The 25,695-nt window shown below is 40.2% G+C and overlaps 1 protein-coding gene and 1 pseudogene across 4 annotated transcripts in view; both read left to right on the forward strand.

The window, feature by feature from the left end:
• Aplp2 (amyloid beta precursor like protein 2) overlaps positions 1 to 13,844 on the forward strand; it is a 44,189-nt gene extending 30,345 nt beyond the window's left edge. For 2 of the 4 annotated variants that reach the window (XM_015499045.2, XM_015499047.2), the window contains 7 exons: positions 2,454 to 2,553; positions 4,574 to 4,726; positions 6,313 to 6,348; positions 9,445 to 9,530; positions 10,384 to 10,458; positions 10,785 to 10,940; positions 12,385 to 13,844. In XM_015499045.2, the coding sequence (XP_015354531.1) occupies positions 2,454 to 2,553; positions 4,574 to 4,726; positions 6,313 to 6,348; positions 9,445 to 9,530; positions 10,384 to 10,458; positions 10,785 to 10,940; positions 12,385 to 12,486 (708 nt within the window). In that variant the 3' untranslated portion in view covers positions 12,487 to 13,844. The remainder of the gene's footprint in view (positions 1 to 2,453; positions 2,554 to 4,573; positions 4,727 to 6,312; positions 6,349 to 9,444; positions 9,531 to 10,383; positions 10,459 to 10,784; positions 10,941 to 12,384) is intronic. The other 2 variants (XM_015499046.2, XM_015499048.2) reach the window with 1 other exon arrangement.
• A 3,199-nt stretch (positions 13,845 to 17,043) lies between these two features.
• Positions 17,044 to 19,208, forward strand: LOC107153552 (annotated as a pseudogene).
• Positions 19,209 to 25,695: the final 6,487 nt, after the last annotated feature.

The following is a 25,695-nucleotide window of genomic DNA, read 5'->3' on the forward strand; positions in this document are numbered from 1 at the left end:
TGCTGTATTTTCTATAAAAAATAGCCTATTTTATGTGGTGAGAATAGAAAGGGGTGTTTCAATCCATATATTGAATTAATAATTGGACAACATTTGCAAGTGAGAGCAAAGTCCTATACCAAGAAGAGTGGGAAGTAGAGTCCTCCCATTGTAGAACATCTTGGTGGTGGTGGTGGTGGGGAAGATCCAGCTTTCCTGGATCTATTTACTGTCCACTTTGAACTTGTCATTCTGTCAAAGTGTGGCCAAGTATCTGAATGCTAGAAAAACCCAAGATCTAAAATGCTTTTCTGATTTTGGATTTTTTTGGACTTTAAAGTATTTTTCATGTACATATGGGATGTCCTGATATCCTGGAATGGGACCCAAGTGTAAACCTGAAATTTATTTGTTTCATGTACACCTTATATGCATAGCCTGAAAGTAATGTTATGCAGTATTTTTAGTGTACCTGTGTTTTGAATACAACCTTCATGTGAAGTCAACTGTGAATTTTCCACTTGTGGCATTATGTCAGCACTCAAAATGTTTCAGTTTTTAGAGCATTTCTGCTTTTGGATTTTTAAATCAGAGGTGCTCAACCTATGAAACTTCTGCCTGAATATGAGTGAGATGATGCTTTTACTCCCTTATTGCTCTATAATTCAAGAATTACTATAAAGGCGCTAATTTCCAATATTCCACCCTGTGGCTCTTGTCCTGCTGTGGGTATATGAACTTCCTCTCAGATGGTTTCTTAGTTCATCTGAGTAAGTATAAACAGCGTCAACACTTGCTGAGGCTGTAAGTGGTACATTTCAGTTCCATTTGCCCTTTTTCTCTAAGGTACTCATTCTTATGCTTTCCCATTAATTTACTTGAATGACAGAATGGCAAATATAAAATTAAATTGCTTTCATCCTTGCTTTTAAAGTTCAGAGACCCATCAGTCTTCAATAAAAGGATCTTTACATTTAACTTTCTTTCATTTTGACCCTTCATCTTAATGGCTTCAAGCTCATGTAATTAATGCATTGGCTTTGAGCACCCTCTTTAGGCAAAGTGAGTAACTGCAAGTCTGACTGGGCTTAGCTTAGAGTAGGAGCTTGTGTGAGCAACAAGAGTATGCCTCACTGTATCCTTGAGGTGAACTTTATCCCAGGTCACCATTCAGCTCCACTCTGAATGACTTTTTTGTTGTTGGATAAACAATCTTGAAACTTGTACATTCAGAAAGGATAGTGAACTAAGTGAGCTATGGTCAATAACTTCCTTTAACAGTTCCTTAACATCAGTTTTTTTAGGTATGGGGATGCAGTTCAGTGCTAGATTCCTTGCCTAGCAAGCATGAGGGCCTAGATTTGATCTCTGGTACTAGAAAAAAATCAGCATGCTTTATTTTAAAGAATAGTGATTTAGTTAATTAGGAATTAACGAATTCTATTCTTTACCATCATAATCATCTTTTCCCCAGTGCTAGGGATTAAACCCTGTGAAGTTCCTACCACTGAGCCATATCCTCAGCCCTTTTTATTTATTTATTTTCTGAGACAGTGTCTTGCAAAATTGCTCAGGGTGACCTCAAACTTGAGATATCCTCCTGCCTTAGTCTGCCAAGTCACTGGGATTAGAAGTGTGTGCCACCAACTCTCCTGGTTACCATAATAATTATGTTAAGTATTTGCTTCACTAAGCAAAAGCCATAAATGGTCTTCCCACATATCTACTTTTTAGATATGTGGGATCAATGATAAAAATTAACTGACACTTTCCCTTTTTCATTCAACTAAACCTTTTTGAATATCCAGCACTGTAAAAAGTGGGCTCTTTAACTCTGTGTAGTTGGTGATAAGTGCCTTGTATGAAAATCAAGCCAGTAACTGGCTAGCAAATATTTTTAAACTAACGTTTCTTTTATTTATTTATTTTTTATTTTTTTTTAATTTTTTAATTTTTTATTGTTGGCTGTTCAAAACATTACATAGTTCTTGATATATCGTATTTCACACTTTGATTCAAGAACGTTTCTTTTAATTTGGAGTCTTCCTGTAGATATATTCTCATGTCATCTAGTGGTATCATAATGTTGCCTGAACGTATTCTTACACTTTAGCAGTTGGTCAATATGGTATGGAGAGTAATACATTTCCTCTGACCAGCTGCCCTGTTGGACTCTATAAAGAACTCACCTTTTGCTTGGCGTGGTGGTGCACGCCTGTAATCCCAGTGGCTTGGGAGCCTCAGGCAGGAGGATCGTGAGACCCTGTCTCTAAATAAAATATAAAAAAGGACTGGGGATGTGGCTCAGTGGTTGAATGCCCTGGAATTCAATCCCTAGTACCAAAAAAACAAAAAAGTACCTTTTGAACTTGTCTTTCTGTAAGTGTGTGTGTGTATGTCTTTCTGCCTTCATGTTCCTTTCTGGCCTGGTTGTTTTCAGTGATAAGACCTCTCCATCATAACTGTGCTTCCAGGTAATGACACACCTTCACGTGATTGAAGAAAGAAGGAACCAAAGCCTGTCTCTGCTCTACAAAGTTCCTTATGTAGCGCAAGAAATTCAAGAGGAAATTGGTGGGTACTTGATGAGTGTGTCAAGGGCAGGTTGGGACTTCTTGCTGAGTGAGGCTCAGGCACCATGGCTGAACAAGATGAGAGGAATAGGAGTCAGCAAGGCCAGTGGAGTAGGACATTATCTCACTGTAGCTTCAGGAGTCTGGAAGACTGGAGCTCACATAGTAAGGTCAAGGAGTCCCCAAGGACAGATGTCCTGGCGGGGAGCCTGGAGTTCCATTATCTTCACTCTTGTTAGCGGAAGAAGAAAATCCAGGGTGTGAAATTACAGGGGCCTTGGAAATTTCCTTTTACTATCCACCCCATCCTCTCACTGCCACTGTCGCCTTAACTGTTGATATATTCAGCAATTCAAAGTACTCTGTTTTATACAGATTCCCACCTTCTCTCTCTCTCAGTTCATTTATTTAACAAGTTTTATCATGTCTACTGTGTGTTCCAGAGTACAATGGTAGAGTTTATCTATTACAGTAGGAGAGAAACAGGCAGCAAAATGGAATGAAATACTAACCAAGTGTCAGATGGTTATAAATGCTAAGTAGAACTTTAGAAGCAGGATGTAATAGTGGGGAGTGACTTTAGGTCAGGATTGCTGCTTCGGGGGAAAATAACTAGAGATCTAAATAAGCACAAGCTGTCTATGCAAAGATCACAAGGGAAAACATATTGTTTGCAGTGGAAATGATGAATATGAAAGCCTAAAATTTAAGTCAGTGCATTCAAGTAGATCAGTGAGGCTAGATCATAATAAGGGGAAGTGAGACCTGGGAAATAGAGAGGGTCCAGAGTATGAAGCAATTTGAGTAAAATCAAGGCATTTGGATTTTATTTAAGATTTTAATAGGAAACTTTTAGAGGGCTTTAACCTAGGGAGTAACTGGATATGGATTATGCTTTTTTTTTTTTTAAAAAAAAGAACATGAATTAGAAAATATATATATTGGGCTGGGGTTGTAGCTCAGTGGTAAAACACTTGCCTAGCATGCGTGAGGCACTGGGTTCAGTCCTCAGCACCACATAAAAATAAACAAAATAAAGGTATCGTGTCCATCTACAACTAAAAATAAAAATAAGAATTAAAAAAAAAAATCACTTGACTGCCATGTGGAGAGCTAATTCAACTTGGAAATCAGACAGGAAATGTTTATGAAAACCCAGGAGAGAGATGGTGGTAGTGTGTGCTGAGATGATAGGAGATATTTTTAGGATATTCCAGAGGAAGGGTGAAGGGATATGCTGAGATTTAGATGTGGGGTGGGGAAGAACATCAAGAATAACGTACGGGTGTCACAGTAGTTGTGTGGATGGATGGTAGTATTAATGTTCACTGAGGTGGGGAAGAAAACCTAGAATTCTCTTTGTGCAGGTTAAAATAGAAAGTGCTGTTGTATGTTAAGAGAATATAATATCTAAGGTAGATGAGACAGTTGACAGTTTGGGCAATAGCTATGGGAGCCATGATGCATGGATTTTTTTTTTAAACTGGCATTGGCAAAATAGGTCAAAGCGTATGAAATTGTGGCTGCATGTACAGTGTAAACACTGTAGTTAATATTATTGTATGCTGAAAATTTGCCAGGAAAGTAGATTTTAGGCATTCTTACCAATAAAAAGAAATTACAGAAGATGATAGGTGTGTTAATTTGTATAATTAGTAATCATTTCACTATGTATATCAAAACATGTTGTACATCATAAATTATACAATTAAAACATCATAAGTTGTACAATTAAAAACCCAAAACTAGCTTTGGAGGAGAGCACATAACCAGAGCGTGGAAACAGAGGATGACTCTGATGATGGAGCCCTGGATTCCTTGCTGAAGCTCTGCTGTGTTACACTGTTGGGGAAGGTCTTTCTGGGAGTGAGAGGTCAGCTGCGTTGTAAGCTGGTGGGACACTGTGGATCTTGAGCTCTGGAATGACAAGCATTAGTCTTTCAGACTGCTGGTCCTGTACATAGATACTAGGTCTTTGTGAAAACTGCATCTCTATTCCCTGCTGTGTCTGTCTTTGTCAGATGAGCTTCTTCAGGAACAGCGAGCAGACATGGACCAGTTCACTGCCTCCATCTCAGAGAGCACTATGGACGTCCGGGTGAGCTCTGAGGAGAGTGACGAGATCCCACCGTTCCACCCCTTCCATCCCTTCCCATCCTTACCTGAGAATGAAGGTGCGTATGGTCCTCAGTGCACTTCTTGACCCATGGGGCTGGGAGAAAGAAATTAGAAAACTGAAGTCCGTGTTTTCAAACTGGGTTGAGCTGGGGAGGTTGTATTACTGGTAAGAGTTGGGGAGACAAGACTCCCCCACCACCTGCTGTGTGTGGGTACTGTTCTAGGTGTTGCCAACTAATTGGCTTCAGTATCACCATGAAGTCAAGAATACTCCTCTGTTGGGGCTGGGGATATATAGCTTAGTTGGTAGAGTGCTTGCCTTGCATGCACAAGGCCCTGGCTTATCCCCACCTCCACACCCCACCCCACCCCCCCAAAAAAACACCTCCTTTTGGATTGCTTCAAGCCCACTGCTCTTCATGCTGATGTGATACCCCTCACATGTGGGAGTCACTTGGCAAGTGAGATATCACCTTTATATTTTACTGTGTTTTTTTGTTAGTCTTGGGAGATAGATAGGGGAGGGGTTGAGGAGGTGCCTGAACTGACTCAGGGTCACATCTCCAGTGTGGTAGGGTAAGAAGCTATGTCATCTGGCTCCTAGTCAGGCATGCTTTCCTTTATTCCCTTGCTGGTTTTCAATGTCTAAAAGTATCTCTAAAAGCCTTGAGTCTGCACCAGAAATAAACAAGCTGTAGAGACCAGTGCCCTGAGACCAGTATATATAATCAGATTCTGATTACTGCTGCTGCTAATGGTGATGGTAATGATAAAAATGGCCCACAGCTATGGAACTGTGATTACATGCCAACTTTAGTTAAGCATTTGGCTTGGATGCTTTCATTTAATCCTCAGAGTAATCCTCTAAGGTAGGTACTGTGATTATCCCCCTTTGAGGATTCCAAGGTTTAAAAAGTTAAGTACTTGTCCCTGGGGTCATGTAGCTTTTAGGTGGAGAGTCAGGATTTGAACCCCAACTGACAATGCCCTGTAGTCACTGGGGTACAGTCACATGACTGTATACTGCTGGAACAGAGGTCTGGGGAAGGTGTCGAATTGAATGGTATATGTGCAGTCAGCTTAGCCTTTAGAAATGCCTTCTACACTACTCATTGAACTACACAAACTCAATAGTTGGCCCTTTAATAACAAAACAGGAACTGTGAAAATAGTGGGTAAAGATATGTTACCCCATTTTTAATACTTATCTTACAATCTCAAACCTGTGGGGCTATTGGGTGGTCATATATGAACAACTTTTTTATGCTTGTTTGGGGTTGGGGCATCTTGGACATTAGTTCAGCTGGGACCTTGTCTCCTTACAAGCAAACCACAATCAATACTAACTACAATTTTTGCTGTTTTCAAAGAGTAATTTTATGTGCTAAACTAATTTCAGAAATTCCCTCAAAAGGCACAAGTCAGATTACTACTTTTTGTCTCTTCAAGGATACCTTTTAATGATTTGCTGTGGATCTTACTGCTGTTCGTTTATGGGATATTTTGGAATGGTTTTTAAGGAAAAAAATGCCTATTGTTGACATTGTAGAGAAATTCTAAGACAGAAATTTTGAAAGAAGCCGTTTTCTTTCTTAATCTCCTTTTGTGCTGTTTTGTTTTTTATTGTTTTCCTTTCTGCTAGACACTCAGCCGGAGTTGTACCATCCAATGAAAAAAGGTTGGTTTGTCAAAGATGTTCCCTTTAAGACCTTCATTCCTTTTCATTTCTCCAGCGTGTTGGAAGTTTCATTTTCTGTTTCATGCCATCATCTGATCTTTTCCACCCCATTTCTTCAGCCATGGCTGTGAGAGGAGCCAGAGTAGCTCTACTTCCATGTGAGCTGGGCCAGCTTTCCTATACTGAAAATCTAGTGTCAGTGGTATTGGTTACTGAATGGCCATCTTAAAGCTTTCCTTTTAAAGTAACCAAAACAGATGTTTTCCTGAATCATTTTAATCTGGGTAGGTTTTTAAAAATAGCTTCTGTTTAAACAGGTTGGTTGTTGAGTTCTAATATATGTAAGAATTTGCATAATTTACAGTCAGGTGGAGAGGTTTTTGGTTTTTGTTTTTCCCTCATTTCTTTTTTTTTTGCTATTCCCACCTATATTTTTTTCCCTTCTATTTTACTGTCTCTGCCCTGTGTTCTACTCATCTTATATCCCTGAATTGTAGCATTTCTCAAATGTGAGAAGCTGATAGGTGCAACAAGTGGAGACAGGTGAACAAACCCTTGCTGTAGTAATCTATAGTTTTGAAGACAGTTTAGGAAAGCAATGTGCTGAATGCCTTGACCTCCCAGTCTTGTTTGATGGTTCAGACCTCCCTGTAGGGCAGATTTTGAGCTCTATTTTCTAGATGAGGCAATTTGAAGAAGTCTCTGAGATTGCCATGACTTGCAAGTCATGAATGTAAAAAGTAGAAGACCTGGGGTCTGTACCCAGTCTCTTGGCTCAGAGCCCATGTGGTTTCTGTTGCCTAGGTTCCCATTCTCAGTTGTTGAATTCCCTGGGTAGTTGGACATCCACTCTTTGAAGTCACTGAGGATACTTCATGTTTTTTATGAGCCCACTCTTTTGGCTTTGCCAGTCTGATTATGGATGGACCAAACAGTGTTCCCTGGCTGAGAATTTGGTATTCTGATTTATACCACAGTTCACTCTTAGAACATAAAAGTGATTTGAATCTTCTGAAAATGCTTTACTATGTTCGACTGGGGTATGTCTCTTTTTGGAGATCACTGGTAACATTCCTCTCAACAACACATCTTTTATAAAGCACATGTTTATAGATAAAGATGAATTTTCTAGACACTAAACTGGCTTTTGCCTTTGTACTTAAACTGTTATGAGTTGCAACCATTTAACCATTAACTTTTGGTCCCTTGAAGTCACTTGTTTATGCACTTTATAAAACCAAAGTGGTTTTGGTTAGTATTTACAAAATGTGGGTTTTACCAGCAAGAAAGTATTATAACAGGGAGCTGAGCATGTGGCTCAGTGGTAATGCGCTCACCTAGCATGTGTGAGGCCCTGAGTTCAAGCCCCAGCTCCCTGTCGCCCCCAAAAAAGGTATTAAAACGTGTGGATTGGTAGTAGGTCTTTGTGTGAGTTGGTTCAGAACCACATTTTTTGAATTGGATTCTGCCTTTGCAAGATTCTGAGGAGAGGGAACAAGATAGATGAGCTCAGAATTAGATTTGCTGGGCTGGGTCCTTGCTCAGGTAACTCCCTTCTTTCTCAAATAGTCGAGGCACAGTATTATTGCTTTCAGGTGAAAGGTTTAGGAAAAAATAATCATTTGTAGCTGCTATGTTATATAATAAGTTAATGAATTCACTAACCTTCAAGTTCAGCAAATTAGGTAGTGTTAATTTCTGCTATTGTTCTGTGTTAATGATTCTAGTTGTGATCTAGAAAGCTTTGTTTTATTGCTGGGAGCTGTGATTCACATCTGTAATCCCAGCTACTTGGGAGGCTGAAGGAGATCACAATTTTAAGGCCAACTTTGGCAACTTAAGAGCCTCTCAAAATTAAAAAATAAAAATAAAAAAAAAAGTGGGAGGAGGGGAACTGGGATTGTAACTTAGTGGTAAAATGTTCCCAGGTTCCATCCCTAGTACCACTAAAAATAAAACAAACAAACAAAAACCCTTAGCTTTCTGGCTAGACTTGCCTGCTTTTAACAAGCCCAGAAATAGCAGCATGGTGCATAAACTCACATTGGAATTTTATTCATTTGCAGAGAATTACCAATGAATGTCGAGTATGCTGTCAGGTTGGTCTGTTTATAATAAGTCACAGATGTGTATAGAACTATAGGTATAATTAATAAGAAATTTGCGATAACTAGAAATCATGTGCTTTGGAGCTATACAAAGAGGTTTGCTCCTCTTTCAGCCCCCCTGTGTCAGTCATGCTATGTATTTGGATGCTATCATTTCAAGTGCCATTGATTCAGCAGTGTCTGACCTTGGAAAGAGAAGAGTTACTACTCTTGTTCCTTATGGAGAAAGGCATTTTCCCACTGGTGTTAGAATTCTCCCTGTTGATGGAATTCTTTGTTCCTGTTCATTCTGTATGTATCATTTAGGATGTGATCATCTAGGATCTAGAAGGAATACAACCAGTGGGAGAGACAAAAGGACACTGATAATTACAAAGTGTGTGGTTTTAAATGTTATAACCTGGGCATATCCGCCAAGAGGAGCTGAAGCTTGAAGGACAAATAGTAGAGCTTGAGGTGTCTGGGAGGGTATTTGAGACAGAAAGAACTACCTGTGGAGTAAACTGTCATGCACAAGGCAAACATGCAGATCATTGCTGTGTGATTGTCCTCCTTTGTACATGTGGAAAATCCTGGGTGCTGAAGAATCAAGTTGTTGGGATAGCAGGTGCTCAGCAGTGTCATATGAGGGTGCTGCATGTTTTTCTTGCTAGAATGCCTTCAGACTCAACTTTTATCTATTTTAAAATAAACATTCTCCCTGAAGGCTGTATATTTCCTTTTTTTTTTTTTTTCCCCAAGTGGAGGACAAGTAAGCTCTCTGTCCTCCTCCATTATACCCATCGGTCCTTGGAAAGTACCTCTGTCATTCATCCTTATAGAGCACAGCACATCCTCAAACATGGGAACGCAGTGGCATATTGCGTCGGAGGTGGGGGAGGCACTTGGTGAGGGGGCTTCCTGGCCCTCAGGCAGAAATTTGCTGTTTCTGTGATATTGGCCCACAGTGGGGCTCCTAGAAACTCAGCTGTGCTCTCTCCCCACACAGGGTCTGGAGTAGGAGAGCAGGACGGGGGACTGATTGGTGCAGAAGAGAAAGTGATAAACAGTAAGAATAAAGTGGATGAAAATATGGTGAGCCCATTCTCTCTTCTGCCCAGAACATTTCCTTTTGAGACTCATTAGAATCAGTGGCCTGATGTTAGCACTTCATATCCAGTAGGAGATGGGAGCTCCAGCTGTCCTCCTAAATTAGCTGTGTCTCTTAGCATCTGCAGATGAGAAGGACTAATGAAGTCTTTCATTGTAGTATTTTATCTCTTAATACAGTAGGAAAATAATATTTGCAACTAAACATATCAATAATACTAGAAGCCATTTTCAAGTGATTTACAATTTAATAACTTAAAGTTGGGCTTAGTTTTTATACTGCAGAGTTTATACCCCTTTATATTCTTCTGGTGTTTTCTGTCATTTATGTTTCTGGATTATTTTTAACTAAGTTTGATAATTAAACATGGCTTCTTAGTAGTCTTTCCTGAGACGTGTATCCACAATAGTTCCTTAAAGAAAAATGCAAGTGGTCAGGCACGGTGGAGCATGCCTGTAATCCCAGTGGCTCCAGAGGCTAAGGCAGGAGGATTGGGGGTTCAAAGCCAGCCTCAGCAACTTAGTAAGACTCTGTTTCAAAATAAAAAGGGCTAGGAATGTGGCTGAGTGGTTAAAGCACACCTGATTGAATAGGTAAACGCCACCACCACCACCCTCAAAAAAATGCAAGTGAAATCCCATATTAGACCAGCTCCCACACAGTAATTTTTGTATCCCCATTTGCATTAAGGGGTTGTGACAGAACTGACTGGTTAGTAGGTGTCAGATATATGTCTGCTTTCTACACCAAATGGAGTACAAAAGAAGCAATAATACTTAAAGTAAATTTCCACTCCTACCCACTTGGTAGTTGCTGACGTTTTCATTACTCTTCCAGGTCATTGATGAGACTCTGGATGTTAAGGAAATGATTTTTAATGCCGAGAGAGTTGGAGGCCTTGAGGAAGAACCGGTATGTGGTGGTTAATTCCAGAACCCAATGCTAGATTTCATGTCAATGTTGGCTGTTTCCAGTCTGCTCAGTTCACGTAGGGGAGACTTGTGTTTTAAGCAAATAAGGGCTCTCATACTTTTGGGTAAGAAAACTAAAATGAAAATCTCTAGAGATTGGAAAAGAGGGCATTCTTCCCATTTGGATAGTTAACGTGAAGTAGGATTTTGTTCTGCTCCCTTAGGTTTTAGAAACCCAACTTTAAAGGCTCGTGACCGTCCTTGAATTACCTGTCTCATGGTTTGCAGGTGGTCACTGGACTTTGTTCCCCTTCTTCTTTATTTTAGGAATCTGTGGGACCTCTGCGGGAGGACTTCAGTCTGAGCAGCAGTGCTCTTATTGGCTTGCTGGTCATTGCAGTGGCCATTGCCACAGTCATCGTCATCAGCCTGGTGATGCTAAGGAAGAGGCAATATGGCACCATTAGCCATGGGATTGTGGAGGTGAGGAGCTGTACTTTGTTCTGCCTTGGCCCAAGTTCATGAAGGTTTCCTCTCTGCTTTCCACCTTGGGGTGCCATGAGGGGGCTTGTTGGTAGAATTCAAACATCTTAAATTCTTGAGTAGTGAACACACTGCCATCATCAGTTACATTACTCACTGGATTATTAGGACACATTTTGGAAGTTAGCCATAACTGAAATATGTTGATTTCAGCATTAATTTGTGCTCTGATTGTGAATATTAGAAAATTACAAGAACATTTTGTGCTGTGGAGAATAAAAATAATTTTCTGAGTATTTCCTTTGTTCTTCCCTTTTTTTTTTTTTTTTTTTTAACTAGGGATTGAACCCAGGGGTGCTTAATCATTGAGCTACATCCCAGCCTTTTTATTTTTTATTTTGAGACAGGGTCTCACTAAGTTGCTGAGGCTGGCTCTGAACTTGGGATCCTTATGCCTCAGCCTCCCAAATCACTGGGATTACAGGCTAGCACCACCATGCCCAGCCTTAGCTTTTCCTTTTTTGAGATGTGTTAGATATTTAATGATCAAGGACTGCCACTCATTTTTGATGGTGGGGGTGGGGGAAATAGAACTCTTTTTTTTTTTTTTTGCTGCTCCTGGGAATAGGACCCAGGGCCTAACACATGTTAGATGAATGCTTTACGGTGAAACTACACCCTCAGAACTGTTCCTCTTTTTTTAGTGGGGGAAAACCAAAAAAGAAACAGAAAATTGAGAGAGAGCCAAAGCAGGCCATTTCTGTTCTGTCTTCTGATTTGTAATTGGAACTGTTTGTCTCTCATTTTTTAATGGATGTGGGAAATGTCCAGCGTTTCTTGATTCTAGAATATAAATACAATAAGGACTATAATGTGTCCTAAAAAATGAGTTTGTTTGTTTATTTATTTATTTTTGGAGGGGAGAGGTGGCACCAGAGATGCTGGATTGAGCTCAGGGCTTTGTACATGCTAGGCAAGCACCCTGCCACTGAGCTATACCCCTTGCCTGAAAATGAGTTCAAATGCAAGTTTCAATAGTATTATCTCCTGCTGGAGCCTGGCCTGGCTGTGGAGTTTTAGAATTCAAAAGGACTAGAGACTATCTGGCTCTACTCCTTATTTTATAGCTGAGTGTGACATGACTTGCCTTCACTGTCCCACATAGTTAAATAGCAGAACTGAGTTGCTTGGCATTATGGAAATTCAGTAGGGTTTTTAAGGTTTTTAGGACTCTAGTTACAGAAACTAGTATTACTCTTTGACCCTATTTCTCTTCCCCCTGCATCTTATCACCAGCTCTCCTTGGTCTCTTCAGTGGAAACAAGATGCTGAGTTGCTTTTGGTCCGCAGGGTATTACAAATAGCAGCAAATAACTCTGGTCTCCTGAGACCCTGCACAGGCCTCTTCAAATATATTACAATGACTTCTAACCTTTTCTTCTAGGTTGACCCAATGCTCACCCCAGAAGAGCGTCACCTGAACAAGATGCAGAACCATGGTTATGAAAACCCAACCTACAAATACCTAGAGCAGATGCAGATTTAAGTAGCAGGAAGCATGTGGCACCCTGGATGAAGGGGTGGTGCAGGTGGGCCAGAACAGGTCCCGCATTTTGGACCAATTGCTGACCCCTAGCTGCTGCCAGAAGGTCTCATCTTACATCATGACCTCCTGGATTGTTTAAGACTATAAAGTACTACTGTAGAATTGCAATTTCCATTCTTTTAAATGGGTGAAAAATGTTAATATAACAATATATGATATATAAACCTTAAGTAAAATGAAAAAAAAAGATCTATTGCAGATATCTGATGGATGTAGTTTTCTTTTTTAAATTAATTGAAAATCCCACTTCTATTGTATGGTCTCACATGCTCTCTATATAAATGGAAATTGTTGATTTTCAGTGATAGACTGTATATGCAGACTGTTTGTTCCAGTTACATTGTGTAAGTCAACTCTTTAGGCTCATTCACTGTTCTGATTTTTATTATTTAAAAAAGATAAAAAGGCAGTATTCCCTTTTTAAACTTTCAGAAAGTTGCTGAGAAACAGTGGAATAGGAAACTGCAGTTGACCATGAAGCACATCATGATGCCCTTGCTAAATGATTCTGAAGGGTCAGTAGTCTCCTGGAAGCCCAGTGTTTACAGTCTGGGTGGGTGCCTTGGTGTCTTCATACTAGTTGTGTCACCAAGGTGGGGTGTCAAGGCATTTTTGTTCCCGTGTCTTTCGGCAAGCCTAATGCATACAGAAGGGGGTGTCCACTGCTGCTTTCCTTCTAAATCCAGTTCTTCCACAGCAACTAGCCTGTAGTTTGTGAAATTGTTTCGCTATTTTTTTGTTCACTTACTGTAGCTTTTTACTCTTCACTTCACCTTTAAAATTATGTGCAGATGTGCAGTCTCCTCTTCTTTGGATGTCTCCCTCTAAGGCACTGACCCTTGGCCTCCTTTTGTACTTTCACTTCTGCCTCCTCTCCTGTCATCCAGAGAAGACACTATAAGTAGATGAGGGAGGGTCCAGAAGAGAGCACGGGGAATATTTATGTGGTAAGAGAATGTTCCGGGTTGTACACAAAACTGGATCTTTAGACACTGTGGAAAGCTTTGAAGATTTTTTGTTTCTTTCACATGAGTCTCTGTAATGCTTGTATAGTTCATGTTGATGCTCACAGCTTTTCTTTTTTCCCATTTTCAGTTGAAGGTTCTGGTAACCTGTGGTGTATTTTTTTTTCCCTGTTTTTTTTTTTTTTGTAACTTTTTTTGTTTTCTTTCCTCCCCTTTGACCTTATCCATGTCTCTTCCCACTATGCACAGATTAAACTTCACCTACAGACTCCTTAATATGATCTGTGGAGAATGTACAGAGTTTAAACACATCAATAAATACTTTAACTTCCACTGAGACTCCTTGTTTTATTGACCGTGCAAAGTATTGATCTGTTATGATGGTGTTACCCCTCCTACCTTCAGAGATGACGGATGTCTTCTTTCTGTGAAGGATTACTGGGCTGTTCCACAGAGAATGAAATAAGCCAACTCAAGCAAGTCTTGACTCTTGAGTATAAATTCCATTTTCATTCAAAAAATAAGAAGGAAAATCTGCCTAGAACATTGTCTGGCAAAGTTTGGCTACTGGTACTTTATTAATGACAGACTTTTTGTCTCAATGATACTAGAAAGAATGAAGAGGGCTTATGGCACTAAATTTTCAAAGAAATGTTTGCAGCCTTCATTTCTGAGTTTCTTCAATAACCTGCCACTAGGAGACCTAGTTGAAGGGGGTGTTATTGCCACTAAGACTCATGCTCCCCCAGCCCCCCATACTGGGGATTTAACCCAGTTACATCCCCAGCTCTTTTTATTTTATTTTGAGATGGGGGTCTCTCTAAGTTTCTTAGGGCCTCTTTTTTTTTTTTTTTTTAAATAAAGAGAGGGCGGGGGGAGAGAGAGAGAAAATTTTTTTAATATTTATTTCTTAGTTTTCGGCAGACACAACATCTTTGTTTGTATGTGGTGCTGAGGATCGAACCCAGGCCACACGCATGCCAGGCGAGCGCGCTACCACTTGAGCCACATCCCCAGCCCTCTTAGGGCCTCTTTAATGAAGTTGTTGAGGCTGGCCTCAGACTTGCAAACTTCCTGCCTTAGCCTCCCAAGTTACTGGAACTGCAGGCATGTACCACCATGTCTGTCTTCACTAAGCTTTTTTAATGCTGTGATACTCTGGAAAGTAAATTTCAGGGCTGATTCATCCCTACCCCATTTAATATAATTTAAATATCTGGAGCAGTTTTCAAGGTCATATTGCATACACCCGTATGTAAGTGTGCACACACACATATGTATGTATGAGGGATCTTTCCTAGAACACTGGAATAGAAAGAGCACTTTATGAGTCTCCTGCCAAAAAGCACCTTGGGTTGAGCCACTGAACGAGTTGGTTCTCTGACTTCCCCATCGTCTCTCCCTTCTGCCTGGTCATTTAGGTGCTGCCAAGAAAGACATGGAGGAGAGGGGCCTTTTTATTTTTGAAGCCAGTTTCTGCCAGTGTGCTTTAAAGAAGGTTGTCACTTAATCTCAGCCAGGAAATGGTTCTAGCATTCCTGATCTGATTCCAAATGCAGCCGACCAGCTTCTTTTTTTTTTTTTTTTTAGCGTCTACCATCTGCTAGCCTTTTATGGGCAGTGTCTAGTTTAATCATCTTAACATTTGGAGGTATAGTACTCCTGTGTCACAGCAAGCTGAGGTTTTCCAAACCCAGCTCTAATGGAGTTCCTCCTTCACTGTATGTCAGTCATAGAAAATGGGTCTTCAAGTTTGCCCTAGAAGTGGGTTTCTGTCCACTGGAACTAGCCAACTGGTCAACTAAGGACTTTTATCCATTACCAGCATGCCTATTGATCATGTACCTCAGAGAACTTCAGAGATGGTGAAATTGCAAAAGTTTCCACTTAGACATTATCCAAACAGGTCAGCACAGCTACAGCTGGGGATAGATCAGAATGTAGGAGACCCCCAAGTGGATTCTTGACTTTCACTGCTGAAAATAAATTCTAGAATGTATGAAAAGCAAGGTATGAGCAAAGATCTATTTCTGGACAACTAAGATAAACACACCCCAAAGGCAGAGTGCAGGGGGTACCCTTGCCTCTCAGAGAAGAGATGAGTGATGCACCCAGAGCTGAGCTAACTACACAAATGATTTTCCTGGGAAGACATGCACAGGTTCTGAAGCAAGCTCCTTTGAAAATCAAATGCCATGGCAATCCTTTGATAATTGGGACTTAGAATATTTCTTTTTAGTTAAGCAGCCTAGCCATAGAACATTTGTCGACATATAAGTCTTTGAATCTGGTAACATTTAAATCTATTATGGCTTTGCTCTATGTGGTTCACTAAAAACATATGCTAGAGGTATTCATTTAACTAAAGGGATAAACATGATTGGTCATGCTCATAGATCCAGGTCTCCATCTACTAAGGGTTCCTTTCTCTCTCCCCGGGAGACTACCTATCTCCAAGAGGACTTCCTTAAGTAGTCAAGAAAGGAAGATGGAATACAGCCAAAGAATACCTGGAATGAATGATAGAATTTTCAATGAAATAATATGTGGTCACCATGAACATAATGGCCATTCTCCTGAAATGATTGACCTGCCGTGTAGGATTGTACAAAACAGCAAAAATGTGACCAGATAAAATAAACGCTTTCCCAATGTGTGACTTCATAAATTGGAATGCTGTCATCTAGGACCTTTATTACACATTAAAAAAAGAAGAATGTAGGCGTCTTGGCAGTAAAGCCCACCCGTCTCCTTCACTATGGCCATATTTGCTTTACACTCAACCGGGTATGGGTTCATTGAATCAAATTCTTATATACAGTTGAGGTAGATGTAGATGGTAGCCATATAGAGATTAAGTTTAAATTTTGTAAGGAAATAGAAGTCAGGAACTGCGCGTAGACCTCACCCTAGGCTGGCTCCACTCTGCTCCCCTGGTATCGTAGCCCCCTCTTGTTCAGAGAGAAACTTACTCATCTGGTTTCTGCCTTGGTGACTCAGCTTTGACCTCAGGGGAATGTGGCCCTACCCACCTGCCCTTAGCCTCAGGTGCTGGCAATTGACTCAGGTGCAAAGTCCTCCTACCTGCTTACCTGCGCTCAGCAGCTAAGGTCTGAGCCAGCCCAGGTGTCTGGGAGATCTGATCTGATTTCATTTGCTGTGACAACTGATACACTTAAAGTAAGAGTATCATAATAAGGAGAGACAAATTAGGATGTATGGTGAGTCCCTAAGAGTTGGAGAGGCCCAGGGGTCCACTCTCATAACACTGTCCTTAAGATTTCTCATGGGATATCATGGACATGGAGAAAACAGAAGGAAGTAGAAGGGTTCCCTGTCACTGATGAAACGGGACCACAAGCTCACACGTTATTAGTGGCAGAGCCACTGTCAGCGTCAGGCTCTTTTTTCTGCACCAAAGGGCAAAGTGGTCCTTAAATGAATATACTATAGTGAATCTCATCATTATGTATAACCACCAGGCACTAATTTAAAAAAAAAAAAATGTAAATAGGTCAGCAGAGGGAAGGAAATGGGGAGGGAAGAGAAGGAGGCAAGGGTAAGTACTAGGGACTTAATTAGAGCGTTTATAATTATGTCAAATCCTGATGTTATGTATAACTATTATGAAGCAATAAAAAAACAAATCAGCATCTTGCCTTATTACCTATGAAGTAGGGGATGTCATGGCTATTCTGCCCCCTGTGAGTACTCACTTCAGCAGGCCTTAACACAGGCTTTTTTAGTGTACCCCTATTGTGGAACACCCTAGGTTTTCAGAGGATGGGCAGAAGAAATTTTTCCTAGAACCTTGGAATGGAGGGTCATGACTTATTGAGGCATCTGCCAAAGTGCTGTGGCCATGATAACCCAGGCCCAGTTGAACTAAAAATGTGGAAATCGTCCCTCTTTCTGACTAGAGCAATGTGGCTTTCATCAATGACATGTTTTTAGTTATGTGCCACATGTTTCTATGTGGTGATTTTAAAGTTATGTACATGTACTATTTTAAATAGAAAGTTGGAAAGTCTAAAATAATTTTTCCAAATTTTATTTAATAAAGGTGCAAAGCCTTTTGGATTTCAAAAAACCCTAGTTTTAGAGTGAGCAAAACAACGGCTTGCTTTTGCTCTTGCGCTGGTGGGTGTACTCGTGCACTCTAGTTGAGTCAGATTTCTTTGCTTCTACCTAATGTCCATTTTCTGTCCAAAATTATAACATTTTATTTATTTGTGCCTCTAGCCTATTGACTCAGGCAATTTCTCAGACTTTCCTTGTTTTATCATCTTAACAATTTTGAGTAGTACTGTCAGATGTTTTATAGAATGTCCCACTGTTGGGATGTGTCTGATGTTTCTCATAAGACCTTGGAGTTGTGATTTTTGGGGGAGGAAGATCACAGAGTCAAAGGTCTTCATCATATTAGATCAAGAATACAGGGCTGGCATTAGATCAAGAATGCAGGGCTGGCGCTGTGCTCAGTGGTAGAGCAACCGCCTCGCACGTGTGTGGCACTGGGTTCAATCCTCAGCACCATGTAAAAATAAATACATACAGATAACATGTCCATCTACAACTAAAAAAAGAAAGAAAGAAAGAGAAAAAGAAAAAAGAAAGAAATGGCGAGAGAATAAAATGATGGAAAACAAAGAACAAAACACTGTGGGATGTTGGTAAGTTGCTGTCCTCCAGGCTTGGGTTAGAGGCAGGCCAGCCACCTGGAATAGCCCAAGGAGGAAGCAGGAGGAAATTTAAAGTTGTTTGGCATGAAGGGAAAAATGAAAGTTTGTCTGATGAGTGCATCCAACCTGTGAGAGCAAAACACTCTGTGCCTGCCCACCAAGATCATGCATATGAGTACACGGAGTTTCCCATTACAGGCGGTGCTGCTAAGAATAAGGAGAACCTAGAGCCTGCAAATCTGGTGCTACCACCTAACCAAACAGCCTCCAGATCAGCCTTTGCATTGTCAGCTGTCAGAGAGGAGTTGTGCATTCCATGAGCAGATTCAGAGAAAAAGTGTTTATCCTTCTGAATAGAGGTTCTGAAATGTGATGTTAAAGTGTGGAGGAGGAAGGATGGGGATATTAGAAAGATATGTGTAACATCATTATAATCACAATCAGAACAGTGAACAGGCTTGGAAGGAGATTTTGCAGTGGGAAACACTTTATGCTTCGAAATGTCCTTGTGACCCATCATTGATCTATCATTGAAGGGAAAGCAAAAGAGTGTTCACCAAGGGCAAGAATTCATTCTTGGATGAGGTCTGAGTTGCCTTTCGACAGGCATGATTGGATCACCAACTACTGTGGCACAGAAGTTAAATACATGATAGATTACTATGATGGCGGCAAAGTCAGCAATGACTACCAGTTCATCATGCTGAACATCCGCCCACCTTAGATTCCCTTTCACCAGTATGGGACAGAATGAAGGTTGCTTGATGGTGCTGGACATCATAACCACTGTTTTCTTTGTGATGCAAAGTATAGACTTTTTTTCTGAGAGATACATTAAACTATTTTTCCCAAACTGAATTGCATTCATGATGTAGCAGGGACTTCAAGTGGGTCATCTTGCTTCATCCTTTACTTAGCCAAGGACTCCTGCTCCATTCAGTTTGGAGCTGCATTTTCCCTTGCAGTTTATACTGATTGTTTTCTCCCCGTTTGGGTTCAGTGGGAAGCAGTTCCTCAGTTTGTCCTTTAACTGCAATATCGCCTGTGCATTTCATCTAGAAAAGTCTGAACAACCTCTGGAAAAGAGTTTTTAGAAAGGGGGGAAAGCTGCTTTTACCTTGCTGTTTTCTCAGGAATATTTGAGAGGTAAAACCTGGAAGTCAGCGTGATGCTCATGAGCTTTTACCTGGTCAAATATTTTAACTAAAATAGTTTATTATAAATAAACAACATCTTTTTAGAAAGAGACTATTATTTTTGAAGTCCCTATAATTTAGTAGTGACCCTGAAGGAAGTGCAAAGCCATACCCTTGCACTCAGTGTATGGCAAGACGTAGGTGCGTCTTGGCTCTCTAAATTCTCATTTAGATGCATTTTTTTAGACTGGGCTTTGTTGAAGATTCAGCTCATCATGAGGTGTTGATGCATATGCTTTGAAACATAATTATTTTCCTGTTGTTCTCATATGTAATTCTGCTCCCTCAAAACAGGTCTCCGCATTGTCCCTGGCATTTCAAGTTATTCCAACTTTGAGTCCCATTCCTTCCTCCATTGGGAGCCTTCCTACCCTTGGCCTAATTCAAATTTAAAGCCTGGCTCAAGTCACAATGCCAGTGATCATATTTAGCTGAGTATTAATGTTCACAAGATTATTTTTCTCAGACGTATAGGTTTGCATCAATTCACTATCTCATTTTTTATGTTTTAAGGAAGCTCTAAGTTTGCTGCTGAAATTCCTTGTATCAGTAACCCCCAAACTGGTTGTTCTAATTACAGCAGCATGTTACAAACGACTATTTTTAAAGTGTGATAATATTAACTCCTTTAATTTATTCTGGGGGGGGGAGTACATATTGTCAACAGGACTCACCAATGTCAACGTTGACCTTGAGCCCCTGACTCAGGCATGTTTGTCAGGTTTATCCACTCTGAGGTTACCTCCCCCCCTTATTTTTGTTTTATTGTATTTTGACACTTGGAAATAGAGTGACTAGAAAGTCTGTTTCTAAGGCCAGTTGGTTGCAATACTTTACATGACAGTTATCAAAGCTGAGAGTAATAGATTGTGGTGATGGTTTCACAGGTGTACATGTATGTCAAAACTTAGATTGGAGGGCTGGGGTTGTGGCTCAGTGGTAGAGTGCTTACCTTGTATATGTGAGGCACTGGGTTTGATCCTCAGCACCTCATATAAATAAATTAAATAAAGGTTCATTAACAACTAACAAAAATATTTTTTAAAAAACAGATTGGATACTTATGTATATTTATTACATACCAGTTATATATCATTAAAACTATATTTTTAATCCAGAAAATGTGCCTCGCAAAAATAGACTGGAAGAAGAAAGATGCTTCATTCATTGGCTGTGCTTATGATAGAATCATACTAAATTTTTAATCCTATTGATTCTATTTCCAAATGTACAAATAGATCTTCCAGGTGAGACATCACTTTTGACAGTGAGATTACTTGGTTATGGAACTTTCCACACATCTGTTTTGAAATTTCTCTATAGCATGAGTTTCCTTGGGAAAAGTTCAGCAAATTGGAATGGGTGTCAAAAAGAAAAAAAAAAAAAAAAACAAGGTTGGGAGGTTTTTTCCTCCAACCTCAGTTGAGAGTGCTAACTAGCATTTTGCGAGACCTTAGTTCCATCTCCAGCACTGCAAGAAACGAAAAACAAAACCATGTGACATCTTCAAGTTCAAAAACTCTTTTCCACAAAATGAAAAATCTCTGTGTAATTTAAAATGTTTTCTTGGCCCCTTTCAATCTTATTTAAAAATACAGCACAAAGAGAACACCAAACAACAACAAAAAACCCCACACACAGATTCTACTAGGTTTTAAAGTTAACTACATGAAGACATTTCGTAGCTTATTATGCATTTAACATTCCAATGTAGGATAGCACCCGAACCCTACCTAATAATGCTTCGACATCAGCATTATCTTGGCCTTGATTTTTAAAATACATTCTTCCCCACAGGGTATAAGTAAAATTTAAGAGTGTTCATATTAAAAGCTGAAATTCTGAGGTTAAACTGCCTGTTCTTTTCCTAACATGTCCCCTTACTGACTGAGTGACCTTGAGTAAGTTATCTAACTGCTCAGTGCCCTAGTTTTTCCATCTGAAAAATGGGGTTAGTGATGCTACTTACCTCATTGGTTTGAGAGTAACTTACTGCCAGGCACAGTGGCACCTTCCTGTAATCCCAGAGGCTTGGGAGGCTGAGGCAGGAGGATCTCAAGTTCAAAGCGAGCCTCAGCAATTTAGCGAAGACTTAAGCAACTCAGCAAGACCCTATCTCTAGATAAAATATAAAAAAGGGCTGGGAATGTGTCTCAGTGGTAGAGCGTTCTTGGGTATCAAAAAGAAAAAAGAGTGAGTTATCATACATAAAGCTCCTAAACCTAGCCTGGTACCCAGGACAGACTAGGTGCTCAGTGAATACTGGGTATTATTATCATTATTTGAGATAAGGTTTTGCCATGTTGCTTAGGCTGGCCTCAAACCCCTGGGCTCAAGTGATCCTTCTGCCTTAGCCTCATAAACAGCTGGGACCATAGGCGCAAATGACTGAGGACATATATTTTATAATACACAGGGCTCACTAAAAAAAATAGTATATTGTATTTCATGATCAAATAATTAGCAAATATCCATGAGCTTGGCTATAGTAGAAACATCTGTGCCTTCATTAATATCTTCTCTACCTTTGTTTTTTTTTTCTTGTTTCTTCCATTCTGTGCATCTTCCAACAGTGCTTCCTGACAGAATAATGAATTATAGTTTTTGCCCTATTCTTTCTTTCTTACTTTGGGTACCAGGGATTGAACTCAGGGGCACTCAACCATTAAGCCACATCCCCAGCCCTATTTTGTATTTTATTTAGAGACAAGATCTCACTAAGTTGCTTTGCACCTCATTGTTGCTGAGGCTGGCTTTGAACTCGAAATCCTCCTGTCTCAGACTCCCGAGCTGTCACCGAACCAGACTTGCCCTATTGTTTCTGTGTATAATTTCAGTCCTTTTTCCTGTGGAAAGAAAACATGATTCTGTGATGGTTTATGGCTGTTTGTCTTTGTCTTTTAATTAAGAGACCTCAAGCTGTACATTTATCATTTTCAATGAAATTTTGTAAATTACTAATTGAATATTGAATGACTTAAAGCACTGAAAAATTATAGTGGCTTGTCTTTGTGTACTGGTCATTTAATTTTTATATCTCATTAATCACACTGACCTCATAATATGTGTTAATACCTTAAGATTTAACAGACTCTTTAGAGTGAAAAATGTCATTGTTAATAGTACCGTAGCTTCTCTTATTTGTGGAGAACAAGTTCCAAGACACCCAGTGGATGCCTGAAACTTCAAACCCTGTGTATCTTATGTTTTTTGTATACATGCATACTTACTGCTGAAGTTTGGATGCTAATGTTCCCCAAATGTCTGTGTGTTAAAGCCTTAGTCTCCAGCCTGGCACTATTGGGAGGTAGTGGAACCTTTAAGAGATGGGTCCTATTGGAAGAAAGCTAGGTCATTGAGTGCTTGCCCTCAAAGGGAATTGTGGGTCTGTAGTCCCCTCCTCCTTCTTCCCTCTCCCTCTCTTTCCACTGGGGATTGAACCCAGTGGGTTAAACCCAGCTCTTTTAATTTTTTATTTCAAAATAGGATCTCATTAAGTTGACCAGGCTGGCCTCAAACTTCCAATCTTCCTGCCTCAGTCTCCCAAGTAGCTGGGATTACAGGCATGGACCATCTTGCTCAGCTCTCTTTCTCTTTTTTGCTCCATGGCTCACTGTGAGATAAGCAGTTTTGCTTTACCATTCACTCCCCTCTATGATGTGTTCCCTTGCCACAGACCCAAGAGCAATGTGGCCAAACAATCATGGATTGGAACCTCCAAAACTGTGAGCCAAAATAAATTTTTATTCTTTGTAGGTTGATTATCTCAAGTATTTGTTCTGATAATGGAAAGCTGATAGTAAGAGATTAACAATAATGACTACTAATAAAATAGAACAATAATAATGTATGAGTGTGGTCTCATGTATTATATGTACTGTAATTTCCCTTCTCGTGACGATGTGAGATGAAATAATGCCTAGGTGATAAGAGGAAGTGAGGTGAATGGTGCTATGTTAGCATATTGTATGGGAGTTACTTGAACATAAGCACTATGATACTGTGAAAATTGTTCTGATAACTAAGACAGCTACTAAGTGACTACTGGGTAGGTAGCATACACAATGTGGATACGCTGGATAAAGGGATGATTCTTGTCCTGGTTGTGATGGAACAGAATGACTTGTCATTTCATCATGCTACTCCAAAAGACATACAATTTAAGAATTGTTTATTTCTGGAATTTTCCACTTAATTTTGGACTATGGTTAATCAAGAGTAATTAAAACTTTGGAAAGTGAAACTGTACTGTAAATATAAATCCACGGTTTTGATAATTTCAACTTTTTTTTTTTGGTCAACTTCTTATCAGATAATACCTGTTGTCACCTGAGCATGAGCTCAGCATGAAGCAAGTGAATCAGTGGACTTTGATATTAAAAACCAATCCAGAGCTTGGTGTGGTGGTGCACACCTGTAATCCCAGGGATTCATGAGGATCCCAAGTTCAAGTACAGTCTGGGCAACTTAGCAAGACCCTGTCTCAAAAAATAAAAAGGGCTGGGTATATAAATTCACCCCTGGGTTCAGTCTCCAGCAGCAGGAAAACAAATGAACATGTAGACCTCGTGTGGCACCATAAGTCAGGGAGTAGGCTGGGCCATAGCTACTTATATTAGAAAGAAGGAAGGGTGAATTTGGAGTACTGATGATGTGGACAGAGCAGGTGAAGTCTGGGAATGACAGAGTATCAAATAAGTAGCCCAGGGTGAAATGCATTTCCAGAAAGGCTCAGAGAACACACTTTCATACTAGCATTTTAATTTTGTTAGTTAGATCTCCATTGATGTGACAAATACCTTAGATAGTAACTTAAAAGGAAGAAAGATGATTTTGGTTAATGGTTTTTGAGGTTTGAGGCCATGTTGCTTTGGACCTGTAGCATCACAGTGTATCATGGCAGGAGCATGTGGTAGAGGAAGTCTAGAAAGACAGGAAGGGGCCAAGGTCCCAAAATCCCCTTCAAGAACATGTCCCCAGAGACCTCACTTCCTTTATTAGGCCATACCTCCTAAACATTCTCCCACCTCCCTACTGCACCACAGGCTGACCACCAAGTCTTCAACATGCAGGCCTTTGGGGACACTTCAGACCCAAACTATAGTGCTAGTGTGTCTGCATTTACCAAGTTTATGGACACTGAGTGTCTTTAGAGCAACCCTCCCATGTTGAAGAATCCCATCGCACGAGTCCTGGCTAGGTAAGGCAGAAGCCACACTTCACCTTCTCAGCTCGCTGGCAGGTAGGGCTCAAGTTAAGATCTAATGAGATGCACTCTCAAGAGGCTTAGTCAGGAGAAAACAAAGAACACAGCGCTTGGGGACCCACTTTCTATCAGGGAAAAGTAAGAGGTGTCAGTTTGGGGGGCAGCAGTGGCAGTGTGACAGGTGTCGAGGTTGGTGTCTAATCTCAGTGAGACGAGTGGTTGTGCTGTCCATGGGCAAGATCAGCGGAGTTTTCCATGCAGCCTTGTCCTGTGGCTGGAGCTTGTCGCTGGCTCTCTTTCCTCCCCTCATGCCTCTCTGGCCCTTCCACAGTCTCTAAACATCTTCCAATAGTCCCCTCCCTCAAATTAGAGTATTCGGTTGTTTGTTAGCTGGCAGGTTGACAAAACTCCATTAAGGATGAATTAACTGAACTCTACTATGACAATTGTACCTGTTGCCTTTATTTAATAAAGGAGATAGTGGGGGAGAAGGGCAGATCATGAACTGAAACTGAATTCCATGCATGTATGCGTTTGTCAGGATGAACGTGTAACTATAAAGCGCTAATAAAAATTAAAGGAGATAGAGTTTTTCTCTTTTTAAAAGGTAATGCCAGAACAGGATTCTCTTGTGGAAAAAGAAAATACAGACACAAGATAAAATAAGTTAAGTCAGTACCATGTGGTCCTAAAATAGAATTGGAGGTATCATTATGAACGTGATGGGTATCCTTACCTCTTTCAGAAACTCCTAGCTTTCTGGGCTTGGGTGTGCCGCTCAGTGGCACAGCACTTGTCTAGCATTTGTGAGGCTCTGGGTTCGATTCCCAGCACAAAAATAAATAAACAAACAAACAAATGAATAAATATTCCTAACTTTCTTCACCAAAAGCCCCAGAAACAATGACCAAATAATAATGAACATTCCCTGTGCCCAGATTATGATTTAATACTTCAATATCATTTGTTAAAAAAATGACATTAGTATGTCTTGAAGAAATGACTGTATGTGTAAGCAAGGTAGAAAATGAATCTGGGACATTATACAAGGAGAATTAAAACAATCATAGATGACTAGGACTGGGTCAAAGAGCTCAGAG

The sequence above is a fragment of the Marmota marmota genome, unplaced genomic scaffold (genome assembly GCF_001458135.2).
Source record: "Marmota marmota marmota unplaced genomic scaffold, marMar, whole genome shotgun sequence".
Taxonomy (NCBI): Eukaryota; Metazoa; Chordata; class Mammalia; order Rodentia; family Sciuridae; genus Marmota; species Marmota marmota.